The sequence below is a fragment of the Gymnoscopelus braueri genome (assembly GCF_963280865.1).
Source record: "Gymnoscopelus braueri genome assembly, chromosome: 22".
In the NCBI taxonomy this organism is placed as follows: Eukaryota; Metazoa; Chordata; class Actinopteri; order Myctophiformes; family Myctophidae; genus Gymnoscopelus; species Gymnoscopelus braueri.
Genome location: NC_137624.1, coordinates 22,194,232 through 22,217,658, shown reverse-complemented (window position 1 = coordinate 22,217,658; position 23,427 = coordinate 22,194,232). Strand labels below are relative to the sequence as shown.

Below are 23,427 nucleotides of genomic sequence, written 5' to 3'. Positions count from 1 at the left end.
TAGTTTGCATTTGTTTATATGCTAAAACGGTGACTTTGAGAGCTGTTTCCGGTTGCAATGTAAGTCAATGAGGAGTATATTTTTTATTATGCATTTCTAATCAATGGAGCAACTATTTTTTTTACATCTTTCGCACCTTTGGAGTTGACAAGGGAACTACACAACCCAACCCTCTACCAATGTGTCCTATTGCTTTAAGCCTAATTTATATTTAATCTTATGACCATGTTGCTCACTGAAAATAACTGATTTCCTAGGGGAAAACACAATTTTCACCTGAAAAATCTCTTATTTGGATGAGTGACACAGTTGTACAATGAAGTATAAAATAGACTTTAATCTGTCTCAGTGAATGGGTGTAGGAGACTTCTGAATACAGGCCTTCTTAGGGCCCAAGAGTCGGTGTAAATGGTGACGATGAAGAAGAGGGTTTTAATTTATTATACTCAAAGGAAAATGGTTTACCACAAGAGGCAGAGGACAGCTCAGATCTGATCTGATGACAGATACAGCCTGTCATAGTATTTGTGTTCACAATTCACATTCCTGAAATTCCCTCAGGGTCGTCAAAATGGTTTCTATTTCTATGTATGGTGGTCTGTGCTTTTGTCTGACGATGCCTGTCATTTGGATATTTTCAGTTTTTCTCCCTGCTTATAATTATCGTTTTACTTTTTCTCTCGGTAAACACTGTTGGTCTGTCTGCCGTTCCACCTGTCCCTCTCCACTGGTGCTCAGTCAGTGGCATTCCAGTCAAGTTTATACCTTCTACAACTGTGTTGCTCACCGAAAATGAGCAACACAGCCGCACGACAAAGTAAGACTGGCCCACAGACACACAAGCTGTATTCAGCATTTTAGGACATGCATTTTGATTGTTCAGTTTTCTTAACCACTTAAACCCTATACTTATACTTAGTTGACCGGGGTCCTGAAGGGCTCCATCCTAGGTCTGCTAGTATTTTTCTCTACAAAGAAATCTCTAAATGAAGATCTACAAGCTCGCAATGCCACTCATCGCTGGCTTGTAGTTCGACTATTTACGTGGGTTATTGTGGGCCTGCAATGTTGATGGAATATGAAGAATCGGAGAGATCCATCTTCATCACTTGGCTATAGAGATAATGTGTACCGATTTGCAAGATGTTTGGACAAAATCTGTAGGAGCAATATCAATATTCTTTTTGCAAAAATCGTCCTCCTGGTGGCGCTGTAATAGGGCAATGTCAAAAGGGTGGCATTTGTTCCTCAATGTAGTGCGAATGTGCGTGCAAAGTTTCACCGCAACCGGACGCTGCGTTCATGATTTGAGGCATTTTGTTCAAAACGGCCACTCCTGCAAATCTTAGATGTCAATTAGGCCAATCAGGATGGAATGTGAAAAATCTAACCGATTTGCGTGAAATTTTGATAAAATATGAAGTAATATATATATTTCTTTTTACACAAGTCGGCCTCCTGGTGGCGCTATAAAAGGCAGATGTGAAAAATGCAGGGCAAATTCAAGTGGCATTTCTTCCTCTGCCTAGTGGAAATGTGTGTGCAAAATTTCACGGAAATAGCACGCTGCATTCATTATTTGAGGCATTTTGTTCAAAACAGAGCACTCCTGCAAACTTTGGAAGCCAATCTAGCCAATCAGGATGGAATACTGTGTACCGATTTGCGTGACGTTTGGACAAAATCTTTAGGAGTACTGTCAAAAAATGTGGTTCGCAAAAAAAGCGTCCTCCTGGAGGCGCTATAACAGGCCGATGTGAAAAAATTGGGGCAGAGGTTCTGCTCTGGCACCCAGGGAGTGTGCGTGCACAGTTGTGCTGCGATCAGCCCAATGGTGCCGGAGATTAGACAGGGTGCAAAACATAGTCTCTGCCACGCCTTCGGCCTGGCGGAGACAAATATAAAACTCAAAGTGATATGAACAGTCACAGGATTACAGTTTACAGATACTGACTGTGTAGATTACGTTCACATTTTATATTGCCATTTATGATCTCTACTGCAATTGTTTTTGTGGGCCATTATACTGCACTTTTGAATGTTCACTTTACTGCCACCGCTGCAGCCAATGACTTTATATTACATATAAATAGTAACTCCGAAACCTGGTAGGAGGCAATACCGACAAGATATCCTGAGGCTACAATAGATGCCTGGGCTGTGCACAGACCTTAGTAAGAGTCACAAAATTCTGATGTAGCCTCAGGATATCTTGGTGGGGAGGGTTACTTTAGGACCTTATGTATTCATGTAATAATTACAGGCCATGGTAAGTTACAGTCATTTATTTACAATGTGTCACTGTACATTTGTAAATACTTGAAATTTGTCCTGGGCATTTAACCCATCCGACTGTTAGGAGCAGTGGAGAAGTGTTATTAATACAGCGCCGGGAAGCAGTAAGGGGTTAAGTGTCTTGCTCATGGACACAGACTGGGTGGGCTGGGGGCGAACTGGCGACCTTCTGATTACCAGAAGTACCCACTCAGCTACGGCTGCCCCTAAAAATAATATTGATGAATACACGGAATCAGTTACTGGCACTGCATACATCAGCAAGTGCATCATTTTACTGAGGATTACCATATAGTCATTTCCAAATCAGAAGCTGTTGATTAACGGAACCTATGCTAAGGCTTAAAATCTAGCTGCAATGGCTTTATTTGCAACCTTTATTGTGAAATCAAAACAGAGGCTGGTTATGTCTCAGCCAATCACAAGTCTGTCTCACCCGTCCCCTCGGGTTATGGGATCTAAATGTAGCGACTGCTTTGTTTCAGCACTCGATTCAGCAAGAGAAAGAGGCAGTGCCGAACCACGTTTAAAAAGAAATTCGGACTGGCAGAATCGTCCGGTTTTCCAGGCTACAATATAATAGTCCCACTACAGTTTGCATACAGCCAAAACAGGTAAATGGACAACGCTATCGCCCTCAGCCTCCACACTGCCCTCTTCCACCTGGAAGATGGCGGTGGTGCGGATTGGCACCAGCACCTCTTCCATACACTGACTCTTAGCACTGGGTCCCACCAGGGCTGTGTGATCAGCCCCCTCCTGTATTCCCTGTTCACTCATGACTGTGGGGCCAATGTACAGCTCAAACTCCATCATGAAGTTTGCAGACGACATCACCGTCATTGGCCAGATTGCTGACAACGACGAGGCATCCTTTACAGAGAGGAATTGAGAGCCTCTTCTTCCTCTGTAGACTGAAGAGGTTCCACATGGACTCCAGGATACCCTACAGGTGCACCACATAGAGATTCTTGACTGGCTGCATCACTGCTTGGTACACAGAAGATGTTCAAATGACCACAAGGCTCTACATGGGGTGGTTAAAACAGCTAAGCACACCAGGACAAGATTGCCAGCCATGCGGCCTCTGTACCCAAAGGAGGTCGGTCCAGCAGACTCAGGGTCAGGGACTGTATCTATCCCAAGGCCATAAGACTTCTGAACTCAGGAAAATTATTAAAGCTGTAACCTGATTCTGTTCACATTGTGTATTGCGGTTTCTGATTTTTACTGCTATATTTGACTGGGGTAACCAGTCCTATATATAGCCGTCAAAAAGTGTGTCTCTTCCCGAAAAAGGGGCGTTTCTTCGAAATGTGGGCGTTAAGCAGGACTTTTTCATGATTGGTTCGCTATCGCTTCCTAAGTTCCCCTGCTCTGGAGGGGCGATCACAGATTTCGATATGGCAGACAGAGTGCCGTGAAGTTAGAAATTGCCATTTCATTAAACAGGATAATAACAGCATCAATGTCATGAGATGTCGGAAGATCGTCTGCAGGTCTTCAAAAACTTTGTATATCTCAGGTATGTGTGCTTGTATAGCTTTAGCATGATATAGACGTTAGCAAATGATGCAATGCTAGTGTGCCATAGCGCTCCTCAGAGACAGCTCATTGGATATTGGTTGGCGAGGCGCATCTAACGGCTCGCACCCAAGTTTGTCCGCCGCTCCCCAGCCGGCCTGGGCGCGAAAGAACGCCTCCCACGGAGGTCGAGGGACTGCCCTGTTTTCAGACTGTTATCACAGTCATAATTTACATTTATGTCATTTGTTCTTGTTCAGTATTATACTGCACTTCAGATAGAATGTTCACTTTACCACCACCACTGCCGCCACACTACATACTGTAGGTGACTGTGCTATTTATATACATACAGCACGCACACGCACACACACACACACACACACACACACACACACACACACACACACACACACACACACACACACACACACACACACACACACACACACACACACACACACACACATGCATTCCAGTTATTACTGTGTAAGTAATAGCCTGTCAAAAGGGTTACCAACGAATCATCATCATCATAACCTTTATTTCAGCTCGGAGTACAGTTGAGGGGCAGGCCCTCAACGAATCCTTCCTCTAATCATCTATTGTGAAGATGCATTGTTACATTCTTTTTGGGGGGTGGGGAAAAGTACTATATTATAGGGCCATATGTTTGAAGCGTCTGGGAGATTAGAGTCTGACTTCATTTAAAGCTGTAAAGCTCCTCTTAAGCTTTTTGGTAACAAACAGTGAGCCCCCTAACAGTTATCCCCTTGCCTGCCAACTGCCTCCATGTATTGTGGCCTGCCCAGTGAGGATTAGAGAGGGTAGAGGTCAAGGGCGGACAACAAAAAACACCACCATTATACAGAGTTATAGTTCTAATCTACAGTCATGTAGAACTATAGCTGTATCACAGCCAAGGCGCATTACAGATCGGGCTGACACCCCCCTTAGCTGTGATATAATGACAATTTGGCCTGGATTGAGTTATTGCTTTTATAAAACTGTTACCAAATTTGGCAACGTATAAATTGTAAACAATTCTCAATCCAAATACCTATAATAACATTTCAACACAATAATAATTTCTACAAGAAAGTAGTCCTAGACCTACAAACACTGATGTCCTTGAATATCGAATATTTAGATTTATATTTAGAGAGAAAGGGAGAGAGCTAGAGAGAGAGAATTGAGGCCTTATGGACAATATTTGCAACATTTCCACTGATGGGAGGGTGAGCTTTGATCTGTGGTGTAAAGTAACTAAGTACATTTACTCAACTCTTTTACACAACTCTTTTACTTCTACTCCACTACATCTCAGAGGCAAATATTGTACTTTTTACTATTTGAAAACTTTAGTTACTAGTTACTTATATACCACTTCAGCCCTATATATACACCCTATATACTTTGGCTATTTGAAAATATATAGCTGATCGATCTACAAGCTCACAAAGCGTTGCGGTGCGACACGTTGTGACATTTTAGACATTTGAAAACTTTCTGGGACATTCTGTATCTTGAGTACTTTTACTTTTGGTACTTTAAGTATGTTTTGATGCCAATGCTTTTGTACTTTTACTCAAGTAGTAGTACCGGACCTTTACTTCACTTGTAGCCTGCTGCAACCCTCCTGATTTCGTGTATAAAGGGGCGTGTGTATAGAGCCGGCGAGAGACGGCGCCTGATCCCATTGGTTCACCGATCTGTCCGTCAACCCCCGCCCCGTTAACACAACATTACGAGCGACGCCCACTGCACTCTGGTTGGTTGGGAAATGAAACACTTCCTCATACCCAGTACAGGCTATAGTTGGGCCAGGCTTTTATTTTTTAGCAAAACTAAGCAATAAAAGCCTGGAGATCGAGGCTACTTCACTTGTAACAGAGTGTTTCTACATTGCAGTATTGATACTTTTACCCAAGCAAAAAATGAGAGTATGTTTTTCCACCACTGGCTTTGCTGAAACATTCTAGTAGTGAACCTGCACATGTGGAGCAGGAAGCTGCGTCAGGTAGAGGGCATCAGGGGTCAGACAGATGCTCTTTCAATGGACAGTGGACAGGAAGTGTGTGTGCCCTTTTATGGTGCTCTTTCAGAATAACAGTAGCTTGAGTACAATAGTTGCTCCTATAATGATCTCACATCTTGGCTTTGTTCTTTGCTTTGCACTTGATTATGGTTTGTAGAATATTGTGATCGATGTGTCCCTACTGTGTTTATTTGGACATGTCCTTGGTAATTTTGTAAAATGCAAAAATGGGGAGAAAGGATGAAAGCTTGCAGAAAATAGACTATTTTCTTTTCTTACTTTTTTAAATAAAAAAACTGGTGATGGCTCTTCTTTTAGGCACTTTCAACCTGCTGTCCCTATTTTGGGCATGTCCCAATTTTGGGATAATTTTCTTTCTTTTTTAAAGATTAAAAAAGAAATGTCGCACAACAAAGTATAAATGACACCTGCTTACCATTATTTGACACAGCATTGGAGTTTGTGCTCAGAAGTTAAATTAGAGAAGAGTTTCAGACAAGCTCTGATAGTTTACATTACGATTTAATTTCCATGTGTTTTATTGATCTGCAAGGGCCTTGGATCAAGTTGCTTAGCGTGTTTTTGTGAATATCTTATCTGGCAAGGGGAACATGTTTCTTGTTTATCCGTCCACAGGGAAAGTTTGTTACCGTGTCTACATGTTGCACTAATTTGTATTGATCTGAAGTGCCACTTCGTAACAGGTTGTGAGCTTGTAGATTGGTTATTTTCGCTATTCTCATGCAAGAAATCACAACAACAACATTAGTATAAGATAGAGCTTAAGTGGTTAATCTCCAAAACAGAGGTCAATAGGCGTATTTGACAAATTACTGTATATTTGTGAAAGAGAAGTGAAGTATAAGGTAGACTTCAAAACTTGTGATTATTGCATGTTCAGTTATTTTATGGTAAATTCGTTTGTGCTCAGAATTAAATTTAGAATAGTTTGTGTTTTAATGGTCTGCAAGGGCCTTGTATTCTGCTTATTCTTTGGCTTGTTGTTTAAATGTTATTCATCAAGTTGCTTACAGTATAGCGTGTTTGTGAATAACTTCTGGCAAGGGGAACGTGTTTCTTGTTTATCTGTTCACCGGGGATTCGGGGAAGTTTGTTACAGTGTTTACATGTTGGTGCTCTTCGCGCTAATCTGTATTGATCTGAAGTCACTTCCTGCTATTCTTGTGTCACATCCCTACTGTCTCCTCTCTTCCTGTCCATCTAGTTCCCTCTTTCCCTGACAAGGAAACCAGGGGCTCAGAGAGGATACCCATAGAGTAGGGGGGGCAGGACTGTGGGTGCATGCCATATATTGATGTTTGTGCATGCATGCGTGCGTACGTGTGCATGTGTGTGTGTGTGTGCATGCGTGCGTGTGTGCGTGCATGCATGCGTGAGTGAGAGTGTATGTGCACACCTTTGAGCATGCAAGGCCTTGTTAGTGTGTGTCATTGTGTAAGCAAGAACCCTCTTCTTTACCCTGGCCCTGAGAAAGTTGGACCAGACTTAAGTTGATATGGATGGGAAGCCGCAGAAGCAGACTCTGATAACAGTCAGATAGAGTAGAGAGAAAACAGAAGGTCTGGTTCCCTAGCACGTAGCAAATGAGCTGGGCTGGTAAATGAGCAGAACATGTCACAATATTTACACTTCATTCACAGTCATTCATATCTTTTGGGAGAGTAGATTGAATATTTACAGTCTTGTGGAGATTGTAAGCACACACACACACGCGCACGCACGCACGTACGTACGCACAGAAAGTGTGAGGGATAAATGCGTTAATACGTACAGCAGAAAGTGACCTCACAGCTCTGTTATAATTGAGAGTAATGATAAAACCATATGGGCGGCAAGACCTTTGGTTTGAGGTTACAATAGCTTATTGTATTCCAACTGGTGTAGTCATGGGTGTTACACTGTGTGTGTGTGTGTGTGTGTGTGTGTGTGTGTGTGTGTGTGTGTGTGTGTGTGTGTGTGTGTGTGTGTGTGTGTGTGTGTGTGTGTGTGTATGTGTGTGTGTGTGTGTGTGTGTGTGTGTGTGTGTGTGTGTGTGTGTGCATGTGCGTGTGTGTGAGATGTAGGCCTATGCATGAGTCTTCTAGACCTTGAAGTAAATCGAAGCGGGCGCTTAAGTTTCACAAACACTGTGAAGCCCGACAGCCATAAAAATCCATCAGGTTCATGTTACTTGTGAAGGATAAAAGTTCAGAAACCTACTAAATCCTACAATACATTTGGAGCATTTCCCTCACAGTTTATAGAATGTTGCCCACTCTACTGCCCTGTAGAGTGGCCAGCATGTGAACCGGTTCTAAGCCCAAGACAAGGATTGCCTGTAGACCTTCTCTACAGGAAGAGGGGTTGTGTTTTTATTGCTGCTATTTTTCCGCTGTTTACACTGAAGAAGACATGAGGCACGAGGCCTTATCTCTTCTACTTCAACATTTTGAATGGAGAATCGATGATGATATTCAGGATAAAGACAGCAAATGTAATATTGTCGCTGTTGGGCAGAAACCTTGCATTTCCATATTTCATCTTTTTATGTATTTCTTTCATAAATGCGGGCGCTTAAGTTTCACAAACACTGTGAAGCCCGACAGCCATAAAAATCCATCAGGTTCATGTTACTTGTGAAGGATAAAAGTTCAGAAACCTACTAAATCCTACAATACATTTGGAGCATTTCCCTCACAGTTTATAGAATGTTGCCCACTCTACTGCCCTGTAGAGTGGCCAGCATGTGAACCGGTTCTAAGCCCAAGACAAGGATTGCCTGTAGACCTTCTCTACAGGAAGAGGGGTTGTGTTTTTATTGCTGCTATTTTTCCGCTGTTTACACTGAAGAAGACATGAGGCACGAGGCCTTATCTCTTCTACTTCAACATTTTGAATGGAGAATCGATGATGATATTCAGGATAAAGACAGCAAATGTAATATTGTCGCTGTTGGGCAGAAACCTTGCATTTCCATATTTCATCTTTTTATGTATTTCTTTCATAAATGAATGCCCCATTTATACTTCATCGTTTGACAGTGTAGTGCAAATGTAGCAAAAATAGCCGATCTACTAACAGTACAGCAATTTTTTTTAATGTTTTGATTTTGAAAAAACTATGCAAGGTTGAAAGTGGTTAAGTCTGTCTGTGGGTTTTAACAAGAGCTTGTGACAAAATAATAATTGGATTGGAAAAGTAATGGATTGGATTTGGACGTATAAGTGTATTTATTGCCCAATAGCGACAATATCTAATAATAGTCAATTATAGTGCTAATTCTAGTGTTCACTTGGCATGTACAACCCTGTTGCCATAGTGTCAATAATCCTCAGTGACTTAAGGAGCGAACTCCATCCCCCACCTTTAAGTTATTGGTCCCTATCCTGTGTCAGACAGGAAACATACTCTCACCAGTGACACTGCCACAGCTGTCAATGGAAACAAACTGCTCATGGGCACTGGGAATGAGTTACTGCAGTGCAGCGGTGGAAAGTACATTTACTCAAGCACTGTACTTAAGTACAATTTTGAGGTACTTTTACTCTTCTGCTCCACTACATCTTAGTGTGCTTTTGATTCCACTTCAATTATATGAGCGCATTAACATTAGCGTTACTTTTCACATTTATAGTATTATTACAAAACGTACATTAACTGATAAATGATTTTGTATTATTATAGGTTAAGCTACACAGCAGCATATGAAGAAATAAAAGAATATTTTAATACAGGACTTTTACTTTTAATAGAGTATTTCTAAATTGTGGTTTTGATACTTTTAATTAAGTCAAAAATCTAGTACTTCTTCTGAAGCCTTGATATTGATGACTGTAACTCTGAAAACGGTCAGTGTTGTTTTCCACTTTCAGAGTTAAATTAATTTCCCTGTCCTATCCAAGAAGGTTACAGTGTATTTTTTACTGGTGACCCTGAGTGCAAGTTATTTATATGATACAGCAATCTGGGACTTCCCACTCCTTCCTTTATATTTGATAAATATTTATATTCCTGCTGCCTCAGCAAACAACAACAAGGGGACAGAAGCAGAAATTGTGTCACCACAGAGATTTGGATGGGCTGACCCACAAACAGTGGGTTTGTGGGTTTGACACCAATATAATATCGGTCAGGTTAGCGGCAGGTCCAGGATAGCTGCAAGCATGTAGGCCATAGGTCATGAAAACACCTTGTGGAACTGGGAAAAACAAAGGGTTTTGTTGGAATTTAACAAAATGTAATATTAACAGTGTTATTATAACTGACCTATATTTATATTGTCATAACTGATAGGCTATATAATAGAAATTGATTATTATGATTCATAATAGACTCCTGTCTCTCAAACATACCCAAGGAAGATCTCAGTATTGCTTAATTTATGCTCCATCGTAAGATAGTGTCACACACTGAAAATAGCAGATCTACAACGCTAGCAGATCTACTATGCCTTGCATCCACAATGCGTTGTGAACTTGTAGATTGGCTATATTGGCGCGTGACACAAACTTTAAATGGGGCTTAAGTGACAGTGAGTCGATGGTTAGAACAGACTTTGTTTTCTAACAATTTGCACATCGACTGCCATCAAAATACAGGCAAGTCATTCATACAGTAAAGGCAGACTGAACAAAGGAGCCTGGGCTTTTTCTCTTCATTAATTCCATGTCCTCTGACAGGAGCTGATAAGAGACAGTAAAATAAATACAGCACAGCAGCCGCATGCTGCCCATTTTTCACTTTGTCTAATTGCACAGAGGAAAAACCAATAATGGCCGCCTTTTTATTCGCTTGTCCTATTTCATCAGGACACAAAAACCCTGAGATGTTTGTGTGCCTGACATTCATACAAATGCTCAGTGTTAACTTAACCATTTGACTCCTACAGTAGTGTTCCTATTCTGTTCATGTCATAATAAATGGGTGAACATTCGGCGAGAATTGCATATGTACAAGGCAAGCTCACAACGCGTCACGTTGCAACACATTGCGAGCTTGTAGATCTGAGCAAGAGCAGTGTGTTGGATTTTTTGTTCATGAAAAAATATATATCATGTTCGCTTCAGTTTTCACTGTCCAACGCACCTGCATCCGAATGAAGTGGATGTGCGAATACTTCCTTTACATAGAGCTTGTAGATCTGCAATTTGTGGCAAAGAGATACAGGGTCCTATCTTGGGCGGCGCCTACCCGTGAATTACGCACTGGCACTGTCCCTAAACGGTATCTTACGGCCACACTACCCTCTATAGGTGTGGCCGTGGGCATGTTGTTGCATTATCTCTAAAATTGCTATCTTGCCCACACTACACACGTTTGGGAAAGCGCATAGCGGATTCTAAAACCACCCACTATGCTATGTTTGGTAGAGTGTGCCTGCATTGGCCATGTGCCGGGTGCACAACGGCACAACATTCAGAAGCTCCCTCTCTCCTAATTCTCAACTAATCTCTGTGATTATAATTTTCCTATTATCAGCAGAAGTGAGAGTGTCAATTCCTTGTGTCAATTGTGTTTATATAAGATGATAGTCTATTCAAAGAAGACAGTAATTTGTGCTGCGCGTCGGGGGCGATGCATTCAGTTTCGTTAATCCATTGCGCAGGAATTAAAGAACAGATTAGGCTACAATAATATAACATAACTCTATAATTAATCAGTAACATGTAGGTGATACTTATGTCTATCAAATATGGTTTTATTGAAAGGCAATAAGGCTAGAGCGTATGGAGCAAACTTCGGGTGTATAGTTTCTAACGTTATCAGCGCCTCAGTGCGGCTGCAGAGTGAGTGGACACGGACGCACCGCCCCGGCACTTCTGAATTAAGTGATTGTGAATGTGATTGTCATTACAATTTTACTGTAATCCACAAAAGTGTGACTGCTTGTGCAGTCTTTTCTTAAAGGCAGTGGCATCTGGCACGTTGATTGGTTTTATGAATGTAACGCCCAAACCACAACTATGCATAATGTAACGGGTAGCGCAGATGTTTTAGGGATAAGGCTGGTGTTGGAAAATAGCAACGTTTGCATGGGAACGCCCCTTGCGCCATGCTAAATCCCCAAATAGAGAGTTTAGCCACTTCGGCCCAAGATAGAGCCCCAGGTGTAGAGGGAAAAAGAAAGGTGCCAAGTACAGAGCCGAGAGCCCTAGGGGACCCTGTCAATTTAAAAGTATATAGGGTTTTTCAAAAATGTCATGTTTACACTTGCAAAAGAATTACAATTTGAGTTAAATTAACACTGGGGATTTTACTGTGTGTGTGTGTCTATGGGGAAGTGTTGTATACTACTACATGCTTTGTCAGGTATCCACAAAGGAAATGTTTGGGGGGGGGGGGACTGAAAGTTTGGAAAAACTGGCCAAGGATAAAAGTAAATAAATGACAGACTATAATAGTTTTTATTTATTTATGTGTTGTTCATACTCATTCATTCCATGCACCTATCACAAATACTGTTGGAGAATTAAAAGAAAGTTTTATTTGTCACATGACAGTTTTACAGGTGTAACGCAGTGGGTGAAATTATTTATTTTGTGCATCGTTTTGTAGTATTCCATGAGAAGAGAGAGAACAGGTAGAGTGAGAGTAAAGGGAAAGAGATAGAAAATAGTTAAATAGAACAAATAAAGATATACATCTATACCAAGGGTCTTCAACAGGGGGTCCGGGACCCCTAGGGGGTCCTCAGAGTTACTACAGGGGGGGGCCGCCAAATCTTTGTGTGATAGGATAAAAAATGTTTTACAGTAACCACTTGAACCGCAGCATCCCTATTCTGAGGAGAACTTTGGCCAAAAATAGCAGATCTACAAGCTCACAACGCCTCGCAGCGCAAGGCATTGTGAACTTGTAGATCTGCTATCTACAAACAGGTTTGGTGTAGAGGGAAAAATGAGCAGACCAAGTAAAGAGTGAAAGGTCAAGTTTACTAAGTATTGACAGTTTAAGTAGTTAAATCGTGAAAATACACATCAACATGAATCCAACATACACTGATGATAGTGCTGTCAAACAAGTCTATGAAGCTATCTATGAAATCTATGAAAAAGTTTAATCTGCAACACAATACATACTGGTATATGCGGGGTCCTTGGGTTGAAAAACGATGAAGACCCCTGATCTAGATACAGATAGCGTAAAAATACATTTTTATGAAAAGGTAAACATTACACAAAATCACGCAAGCCTGTCATATGGCCTCGAGCAATCACAATATTGTTTTGGTTATTTGCACAAAACAAAGCAATTAGAGAAATATGAGTCAGAGACATTAGTCACACATTCTTATGGCTAATTCATACTTGGTTGTATGACCATTTAGCTCACCCAAATGAACAGATTTCCCAACTGAAAGATTTGATGTGAACATGGTCAAAAGTATGATCTATTATCAGTCACTGCTGAGATAGCCTAAGGTCACACTGGCCTGTTAGAACGGATGGATCACCGGGCTCTTGAGACGTGTAAATTAGTGGTTCTCAGAGATTTTCATGTCAAGGACCCCCAAATTGATATGTATTTGGCCACGGACTCCCTTGAAAAGATTGTGTTCTAGGGACCACCACGAGAGGAGGTTAGTCAACATTTGACAACATCTGTCAACATTTTTCAAAAATAGCTACTAAATAGCTAATATCTACAAGTTCACAACAGCTCATTAGGAGCTGGGAGTGGGGACCCCCTGGAACACCCTCAAGGACCTTTGGGGGTTCCCGGACCCTACTTTGACAACCAGTGGTGTGCCTTGTCAATCTAGGTGGCCACGGTGTTTAGCAAGCTGGTGTCAATAATCTAAACCTGCTTAAAGGGGGTCCGGGGGGGAGTGGAAGAGGCTTGTAAAAAAGGCCAAATGTTCACGCTCTCCAGCTGTGAAGAAGGTGTTACTTGTGTACTTGTGATACGGCTGTGAATTAAGGAACGCCAGGTCAGACTGACTAGTGGCTCAGTTTTTGCTAGAGATTCTCCTTATCATACAGGTTGACAGGTTGTTATCAGCAGTTCTTATCAGTTGTGTGTGTGGTATCATGAGATAGATAAGAGTGGTGCCTACTGTCTCTGGCCCGGCGTTGGTCAGATCACAAATCAAACCTCGCAGAACCTGCTGTCACACCGCAGGGGGCCAATGTATTTGGTCTCTGACAGCTTATGCACACATCAAACAACTGTCAGGCCGCCCCGTCCTATCACCCGTCTGAAACCCTTGCTCTCTCTCTCTCTCTCTCTCTCTCTCTCTCTCTCTCTCTCTCTCTCTCTCTCTCTCTCTCTCTCTCTCTCTCTCTCTCTCTGTGTCTGTCTCTCTCTGTCTCACTTTCTTTCTCTCTCTCTGTCTCACTTTCTTTCTCTCTCTTTCTTTCTAGCTGTCTGTCTGTCTCTCTCTCTTTCTCTCTTAATTAAATTTCAATTCAAATAGGCTTTATTGGCATGAGAAAACATGTATTTACATTATCTAAGCAAAAGTGGAACAAAACAATCAAAGTATGTGCAATTAAAAGGGAATAAAGAAATGTGTAAAAAGAGCTGTGTTTCTCTCTCACTCTCGGTCTCCCTCTCTCTCACGCACACAAAAGGACAACTCCACAAACGTATAGTCATTTGGCGCCACAGATACCAGAAGAACCTGGCTCATAAACCGGCTAACACACAAGGTCATGTGACGATACTAGAGGATCAAAAGGGGTGTCAGCTGCCCTGCAGACAGATACGGATCCTCTGTCTGTCACTATAGTGTGTATGATGTTATTGCGTGTCAGTCTCTCTGAGTCTGTGTGCATGTGTGCACGTCTCTCTATCTGTCTGCCAGCCAGCCTACGTGTCTATCTGTGTCTGTTTGTGTATATTTGTGGTCTCAGTATTTATCCCTTTTATGTGCCTCAGATAACTCATACGTTATTGACTTGTTGATAGATCACAGTCAGATGATGGCAACTGAGATGCCTTGGTGTGGGTAGCGTGCGGAACGTGACAAGGAGCTTCTTCAATGCCTTCATGGTGTGTGGTTTACAGCACCAGGCCACACAGGAGAGGATAAGGGGCTAGCAGGATAAACAGCACACAGTACCAAAAACAACAATCGATTTGAAAGACAGGTGGGCAATTAGTCAGAGGACAAACATTCTATTCTGTGGAAACAGGACTGCTGGTTCCAACTAAGAAAATTGCACAATTGCAAGAGAAAGGAGCAGTGGTCAAGATGGAATGCATCTGTTCCATCGGAACTTGTCACTCTTAGGGAATGTTGGATTACTTATCAGTATTATTGTCATAATCAAATGCGGAGCCAACATTCTATCATATGCACAGAAGTTAGTAAAGTGTTTCTTACAGTGCCTTGGTTTGCTTTAATTTTTCCATCATTTTCTATTGATAAAAACTTGCGTCTTCATAACATTTCCGTGCTACAGTCAGTGGGTGGGTTGAATGAGGTAATTGACACCAATTCTTAATATATCTGTAGATTCATAGTCCTGTCAACTCCGACAATCCAAAACAAATGATCAAGTATAAATACACTACAGCTCCATTGGAATACAGATAGGAAGCTAGCTGTGACTAAACTCTCTCTGCATCTTTTCCTGTTCTGCCAAATGGCCTGCAAGAGCTGGCTGGACAAAAGCTAGAGGGACAACTAAGAAGGGACAACTAAGAAGGGACAACGGTGGACACGTAAAAACAATCTCATCAGTATAATTACAAATTCCATGACCTTGTGTCATAATAGATGTCAAAAACAAAGTGTAAATGACATTGGTTAATAGTTGAACAAGTGGGAATTGGTTCTCCTAATCAGAGGAGAGGGCAAAGCGAGGGATCAAGAGGGCTCGGATGGAAGGAAGGAGGAGGGGATCGGTGGAGGAGAAGATTGTTGAGTGATATGCTAGTTGTGTCTAAGACAGTCAGTGCCCTGGCGCCACTGTTGCCACTCTGCTGAGAGACAGAACAGGCTGTAGAATGAGCTTTCCCACCTGGGTCACTGCATACAGACACATATACAAGCACCAAAGAGGGAAAACCTAGGCTAAAACCTGTAAATGTTTTACCAATAATAGATTGTATGGGGGATAGATTGTTCACATAATTTTTGATTACATTTATATTTATACCTGTTAATAGCTCATACAACATGCAAATCCTGGGCAGCCCAAGTGCAGCGGTCTAGGCAAGGCCATACATCTCCTTTGTTTTTTTAGTAACTTATTTCTTATCCTTGTATTGTTTACTTCCTCTTATTTAAAAAAATATATATAATCTTGAAGCTTAGACGTATCTCTTTACCCTTGACTCACATCATCAATATGATGTCATCTTGTGGCTATATCTGTCCTGTGTTTCATGCTCCGGTGCTGCTATGACAACTGAATTTCCCTTGCGGGATCAATAAAGGTCGGTTTAACTATCAAAGCATAGACTGAAGAGAGGATGAGGAGAGAGACGGAGAAAGAGGGAGAGAGATGAGATGAGAGATAGTTGGCTAGTTGCTTAGTAATCGTTTAATCACAGTATATATTATGATTTCATCATAATAACATTTTTTCTTTTAAATCTTGTGGCACCTACAAGATTATAGGGGCAAGCCGTCTAGAAGAGAGTCTGTGTGTATCTGTCTGTTTCTGTGTCCACAGCTCTTGCAAACCACTAGGCAGATTAATGCCAAATTTCTTGAGCAGGCGGCCAAGGAAGTAAATCTCTGAATGTTTTCACATTAAATTGGGGGAATTATAAATCTCAGATTCACCATCCCACCATATTTAGACTCACATCATCAATTTAATGTCATCAACATGATGTCAGAGATCAACAGGGAAGCCACGCCATTATTAGAACCCGTCTTGTTTATTTAACTACACTGACAAACGTAATCATGCACTTATAATATGCCTTAATAATCCTCTTGACACGACTCACAAACTGTGACATCATTCCAGATTTACTGACACAATTAAATACATGACACATCATTTCACCCTTGGATGTTAGATTTTATCTAAAATGTCTCTTATTCTTAATTTGACTGTTTAACCTTCTGTTCTTCATTATCTTTACACCCAGTGGTTTTTACTTCAAATTATTATTATTATTATTAATAGTAGTATTATTAGTCATACTATATTACCTTTATAATTATCATCTGCACTGTAGGAAGTAATTCGAGAACATCCTTTTCAACTGTCTACTGAATGTTTACATTTTCAAAGGGTTCACTGTTTGGCACCCTGCAAAGCGATGTATTCATTATAGCAGCAAAGTTCTATTAAAATGGTAGACATATTATATCTGCACAGCAGTTCCTTAGGGCTCAAGGCATTTTCATTTAGTTGTCAGTAGAATACATGTTTCAACATGTACAGCCATGAAACAACAAACATTAACATGGAAATGCTGTAGTAGTCTATTGGAGTAGTCAACTTGGAGTAGGCCTACAGTGCTCCAGTGTGAGAACGAACCTGCATTGACAAATTAATTGTAAAACAGCTCATTGGTAAAACAACCTGTGAGTCATGACATGTCAAGACACGGTTCGTAGTTAGTGTAGAAATATATAATCAATATGTACTGTTAAAAAACGAATAATATCTTAAATAAATACATTTGTGATCATTGAAGATATTTAATGTAGATATTCTACACATTCATTCAGGGTTTCTATTTTGTTATTAATTATTACTTGACCCATTTTTACAATGGAAACTCTGCTTTATTTTGCTTGAATTATTTTTGTTGTGACATTATTCGTGATAGCCTGATCATCGTGTAATTATTTCAAGCGCATATGTAATGAGCAGAGAGAATGGTGGGTGTGTGCTGTGAATGAGCGTGCTCTTCAGACCAGAGAGGAGACAGAGGGGAAAGGGAGGGGGGGGGGGGCTGGGGGATGTCCTAGTAGGGGGGGCTAGGGGATGTCCTAGAAGGGCACATAGTGCTGCAAGGGTATATAAAGGCCAGGCCGCTCAGATCAGATGTAGCAAGCAACAGATTTCAGAGTGCTGACAAGACCACTTCTCCTCGGACTTATTTACATCAGAAATATTTTAGTCTTTATTACATTGGACATTGTTGCTACTTGCTAACCTTAATTCATTTGAAACTAAATCCTATCCTAGCCTAACAGATTTCAAATACAAGAACGGATCATCTGTGAGGAACAAAAGGAGATGGAGGGGCCAAATGAAAGTCTTTATGATGAGTACTATGACTATGAGGAGAACGAAAATTCCACCATGTGTGACTATTCCGAGTGGGGGCCTTCATACTCTGTCATCCCAGTGCTCTACATGCTCATCTTCATCCTCGGCCTGTCTGGAAACGGAGTGGTCATCTTCACTGTATGGCGAGCACAGGGCAAGCGGCGGGCTGCTGATGTCTACATAGGCAACCTGGCTTTAGCTGACCTTACCTTTGTGGTCACTCTGCCTCTCTGGGCAGTGTACACTGCCATGGGCTACCACTGGCCCTTTGGAGTGGCCCTCTGCAAGATCAGCAGCTACGTGGTCCTGTTGAACATGTACGCCAGCGTTTTCTGCCTCACCTGTATGAGCTTTGACCGCTACCTGGCCATTGTCCACTCCTTGTCCAGCACACAGCTTCGCACCCGGGGCCACATGAGGGCTTCCCTGACAATCATTTGGCTTCTGTCTGGTCTACTGGCTGCCCCCACTCTGATCTTCCGCACCACCAAACATGATGAATCAGTCAACCGGACCTCCTGCGGCATGGACTTCAGCCTGGTGGTAACAGATAAGGACACAGAGAACCTGTGGGTGGCCGGTCTCAGCCTCTCCTCTTCAGTCCTGGGATTTATTCTACCTTTCCTGGCCATGATGGTGTGCTACTGCTTCATCGGATGCACCGTCACCCGCCACTTCAACAGCCTGCGCAAGGAAGACCAACGCAAGCGGAGACTCCTGAAGATTATCACCACACTGGTGGTGGTGTTCGCTGCCTGTTGGACACCCTTCCACGTGGTGAAGAGTGCTGATGCACTCTCCTACCTGGACCTGGCTCCTGGCACGTGTGCCTTCCTGCGTTTCCTCCTCCTGGCTCACCCATACGCCACCTGCCTGGCATACGTCAACAGCTGCCTCAACCCCTTCCTTTATGCCTTCTTTGACCTGCGCTTTCGCTCCCAATGCCTGTGCCTGCTCAACCTAAAGAAGGCATTGCATGCCAGCCCTGTCATCTCGCTATCCTCCCAAAAGACAGAGGCTCAGTCCCTGGCCACTAAGGTGTGACATCACCACACGTAGTATGTCAAGAAACGGGTGACTAATATGTCCAACCTCCACTTAAACAATGCAGGTGAATCAAAGTGTTTCAGCTGAGCATTATTTGGTCAGTTGACAGGGTGACATCTTTTACTTCCCTATGGTTTTGTGGACTGTGAGTATAAACAAAACTAAACATGTTACCTGTGTGACTGGATAAAGAAAAGTGAGGAATGTGGTGTATTAGCTCTGACCACAGACATTTTCCTCACTGACTTTCAGTGGAAGGGATGTTTGATGCAAAACCAAACTTCTTAAAACAAAGGAACAAGCTGCAGGACAATGCAAGCATTTTGGACACGGTGGAATGTGTGTCAAATGGACCAATGGACCCGTATGTTTCTTTTGGTTTATGTGGAGTTGATGCAAAGTGTAGAGCTTGGAACTCTGATGTCCTCTAGCTCTTGTGAATTGTGTTATTCATGATTTTGCCACATGCTGTTGTTGTTTTCATTTGTAAGCACTTGAGGTGCAATTCCCTCCCTCTTACGTGATCTATACACGCCAGTCGACAGTATTTTGTGTGTATGTGTGAATGGGGTTGCCAGTCAGCAAGAGGTGACCGAGAGTCTGATAAGTGTTGTAAGGAGAGACAAGGGCATGGTGGGTGGGGTGGGGGGGGGGGGGGTCCCAGACAGACAGACAGATGGCAGCTGACAAATGTTTTGAGGAGGGTGGGGGGCCCAATTAAAAGTTGACTGGCTGCTCTGACAGACGAAAGTGTGTGTGTGTGTGTGTGTGTGTGTGTGTGTGTGTGTGTGTGTGTGTGTGTGTGTGTGTGTGTGTGTGTGTGTGTGTGTGTGTGTGTGTGTGTGTGTGTGTGTGTGTGTGTGATTTGTCTTGTTACTGTAATTGAATGTAAGTGTGACGGTGGTGAACTCTTTGGAACGATAAAGAAACCTTGACCGTTGATGAGTACATTATGTGAATATACATTGTGAATATGCATTATATTGAGTTAATCTTTATGATTTGTAATAATAAAAAAAAAAGTGGATTAACCAAAAATAATTCTCCCTGGTCTGTCTGTTACTTGTCATTGCCTGTTAAGACTTGTTGGAATGAATTTAGTCATTTTCAATGCATGTGCCTCTTCCTGTTAGTGAATTGCTAAGGGGAGACATTCTCCCTTCCATTGTGTTCTGTGAGGCTAAAATCAAAGCAAGTGTCTACAGGAAATGCACGTTGGAGTTCTGTTTCCTTCTTCCAGCATGCTTGCTTCATGGCTCCTCACAGTTCTCTCACACTGATGGTCAGAATTATGTCCAATGCATGAGTTTCTGTTAAGGTATATAACACATTTGCTTTGTCGCTGTCATTCGTCTGCCATAAAGACAATGAGCTGCTTTGCCTCAAATTAGCATGTCAGCAGTTTTAAGATGGCCTCTAATCCTTTTTAGTTAGAGGAAGCAAAAAGTCCAACCAATTCAACCATCTAAAACATTTATATATATTTTTTATTACTAAGTAAAAAAAAATCATTATCTATGATCCATACTAAACCGGTGGTCAGTGTAAGGTACATTGTTGAGATCATTTTGAGTCTATTGCAAAGAAACACCACGTGGATGCAGTGCTGACCTTTAACCACATCTATTTTGGGTATGTCATTATAGGTGACATTTTTCAAAAATGTTCAAAACGTTTTCAAAACTTTTCCAAAAGTTGCCGAGCTCTAAGTTAACAATGCCTTGAATTTTCGAACAGCCAAAGTATAAAATAGGGCTTAAGTGGTTAAGTTGACATCCAGTGACTTTGCCGTAATGAGCTTTTTCAGGACATAGCCTAATCACCATCAGCAAATGGAGAGAAGATTGGCTCCTAATCCTGAGTCCACTGACTTCCAGTAGTGGTGAACAATTGTCCCCGTTAGCACCATGTAATGAACAGCTGATGTCTTAATCCATCGCATAGTACTGAGTTCAGCTTGTGTTGCTACTGTATTCAGAGAATGCTAACAAAATGAAACACATCATCTCTGTTTCCTTAGTGAATATACTCTTTTAACGCTCAAGCCTGATTTATACTTTGTCGTACAATGGTGTTGTGTGACAAAAATAGACAATCTACAAGCTCACAATGTGTCGCATTGCGTAGATCTCCTTTTTTTAAAGAAAATATTTTTGAAGAATGTCGCCTATAACGACATGCCCAAAATAGGGACACCAGGTTGGCGTCTCTTCACATTAATCCATAGACATATCTATCATAATCAAAGAATAGAATAGAGCTTTATTGATCCTGCGGGGGAAATTCACAGCAGTTACGTTACAGATACAGAGAGAAGTGGTACAGTACAGTAATGAACAAAAAGGCAATGTGTGCTCTCAAGTAAAACATACACAACAATATACATCATAATAATTAAGAAAATATTGTACTGTATTAATTCAAGTTGACATACTTCTAATTGGACTGTTCAACAACGCATGTTGTGAAACTTGCCCTAGTGGGAACTTATAGGCCTGCCGTGTCTAGTATGTGACACTAGACAACATGGAAGTATGCGGTGGTATCCTTTAAGTAGCTACTAATTAGCTCATCAATGGAAACAGCTCTCGAATTATGTTAAGTACAAAGAATTCTTTATGAAAGAGTTCTATGAATTTGAGCTCACTATAGAATGTGTCAGTTTATGTATTGATTACATTTCTACCTTATTTCATGGTTTTGATTAGTTACTGTAAAGGGGTATTTCACTTTAAAACACTTCTGGGGTCATTTTCACATCTACTCAACCTTATGTGTGCACCCAATACTTTCTTTAAATTGCTTGATTCAATATTTCGATATTTCATATTAATTTGATCAGACATAGTTCATCAGCATAGTTTGTGGTACACCTACCTACTACTGTAGTACACAATGTCTAAAAAAAACATGTCAACCAGACAATCTCACATAGATGAATTTTACACTAACTTTCACATTATCCCCCACCTGCTGTCGGCATCAAAGTCAAAGACTGCAGTGAAACACAACCTGAATAGATTAGATTCATGGGTTTTCAAGTTTTATGGAGGTAAAGTGATCACGTTACAAAGATTTCATGGTATGATCCTTGCTCCTGCCACAACGGATTTCTCATTTAGCCATAGTGTTTGTGCCATGCAGAAGAATATGAAAGAAATTAGATTTCTTTCCCTTTATCAATGTTTTTCTGAGGAGACACAGAAGGAATCCAATACAAGTAAGCTGACTGTTCAGCAATTATTACACAATGTTTTCGGATCAACATTCCTCTCTAATAACAGTGTCAAGTGTGTCTATACACAGAACCAGCCTTGCCATGGGGAATCCCGAGGGCTAAAGCTCTCACTCACTGAGAAAATGACAAACAACTAAACCACTATCCAGACAGATAACCGACTGGTGTCATGTAACATTTAATGAAGCGTTTTGTGCAGCCAGACTATTAAAATAAAACTGTAAATATTGTCTATGTTGAACAAGAGGTGCATGTTTTCACTGTTAGGTTGCTTCTTTAAAGAGTACAAATTTCAGTACAAAAATGAATTTCAGATATAGATACATACAAATACAGTATTTTTTTAATTATTATTGTTATTTTAATTTAAAAAATCGCATGAAAGAAATAACCTCACTGCCTTCACCTGAGAAACCTATCTGTCATCATTCATTCCAGAAAAGAAACAGAAACTTGACAAATTCTGGACAGAAACTGATACCACACCCTAAACGTCTGAGGCTTTTAGAGTCACCAAATGGATTGCTCACAAGATCAAAAGGGATCAAAGATGTGGGGGGAAAGGCAGAGGTTTGTGTGGAACACACCTTGACTCAATTGGCATATCAATGGGTGTCAAGCTGTTGCAGTTGCCCTGTTTTAAAACAGACCATGTGGCCAGTCCTGTGCCAGAAGCACATCTCCAGCTGTCATAAATCAGAGCCAAATAAACCAGGTCATGCAGAAAATAGACATGCAGGAAGTGTATGCACGTTTCTCCTAAGTCTGAACAATGGGGACAGGACCGGACTTTAAGCCTGCCTGACCATAATATGGCGGGTTGGAGAGATGACCCCTGGAACGTCTTGGCGGACCCTTGGCTTCCTGCTGCCTGCCTTCCAACATGCCACCCCCACTTCCAAGAGAAGGACGGACGGACATCATGGACAGGATAGAGTCAGCAGGCCAGGCAGGAAAGTCAAGAGGCGGGTGGGCAAGTTACGAGTTCCTGTCCGGGGATATCCTGTCTTTCAGCAGCATCTCTCTGCTTGGTCCCTGGTGCAAGAAAGATGCATGCCCCACCTGACCCCAAGGGAGACTGGGGTACTTACTTCAGT

The 23,427-nt window shown here is 41.6% G+C and overlaps 1 protein-coding gene across 1 annotated transcript; it reads left to right on the top strand.

Moving 5' to 3' along the window:
• The first annotated feature begins 17,838 nt into the window (after nt 1-17,838).
• On the top strand, nt 17,839-19,714 carry LOC308078229 (apelin receptor B-like). Its single transcript, XM_080419349.1, has one exon. It carries the CDS (start codon nt 18,013-18,015, stop codon nt 19,087-19,089), a length of 1,077 nt encoding a protein of 358 aa, XP_080275475.1. The 5' UTR covers nt 17,839-18,012; the 3' UTR covers nt 19,090-19,714.
• The last annotated feature ends 3,713 nt before the right edge of the window (nt 19,715-23,427 follow it).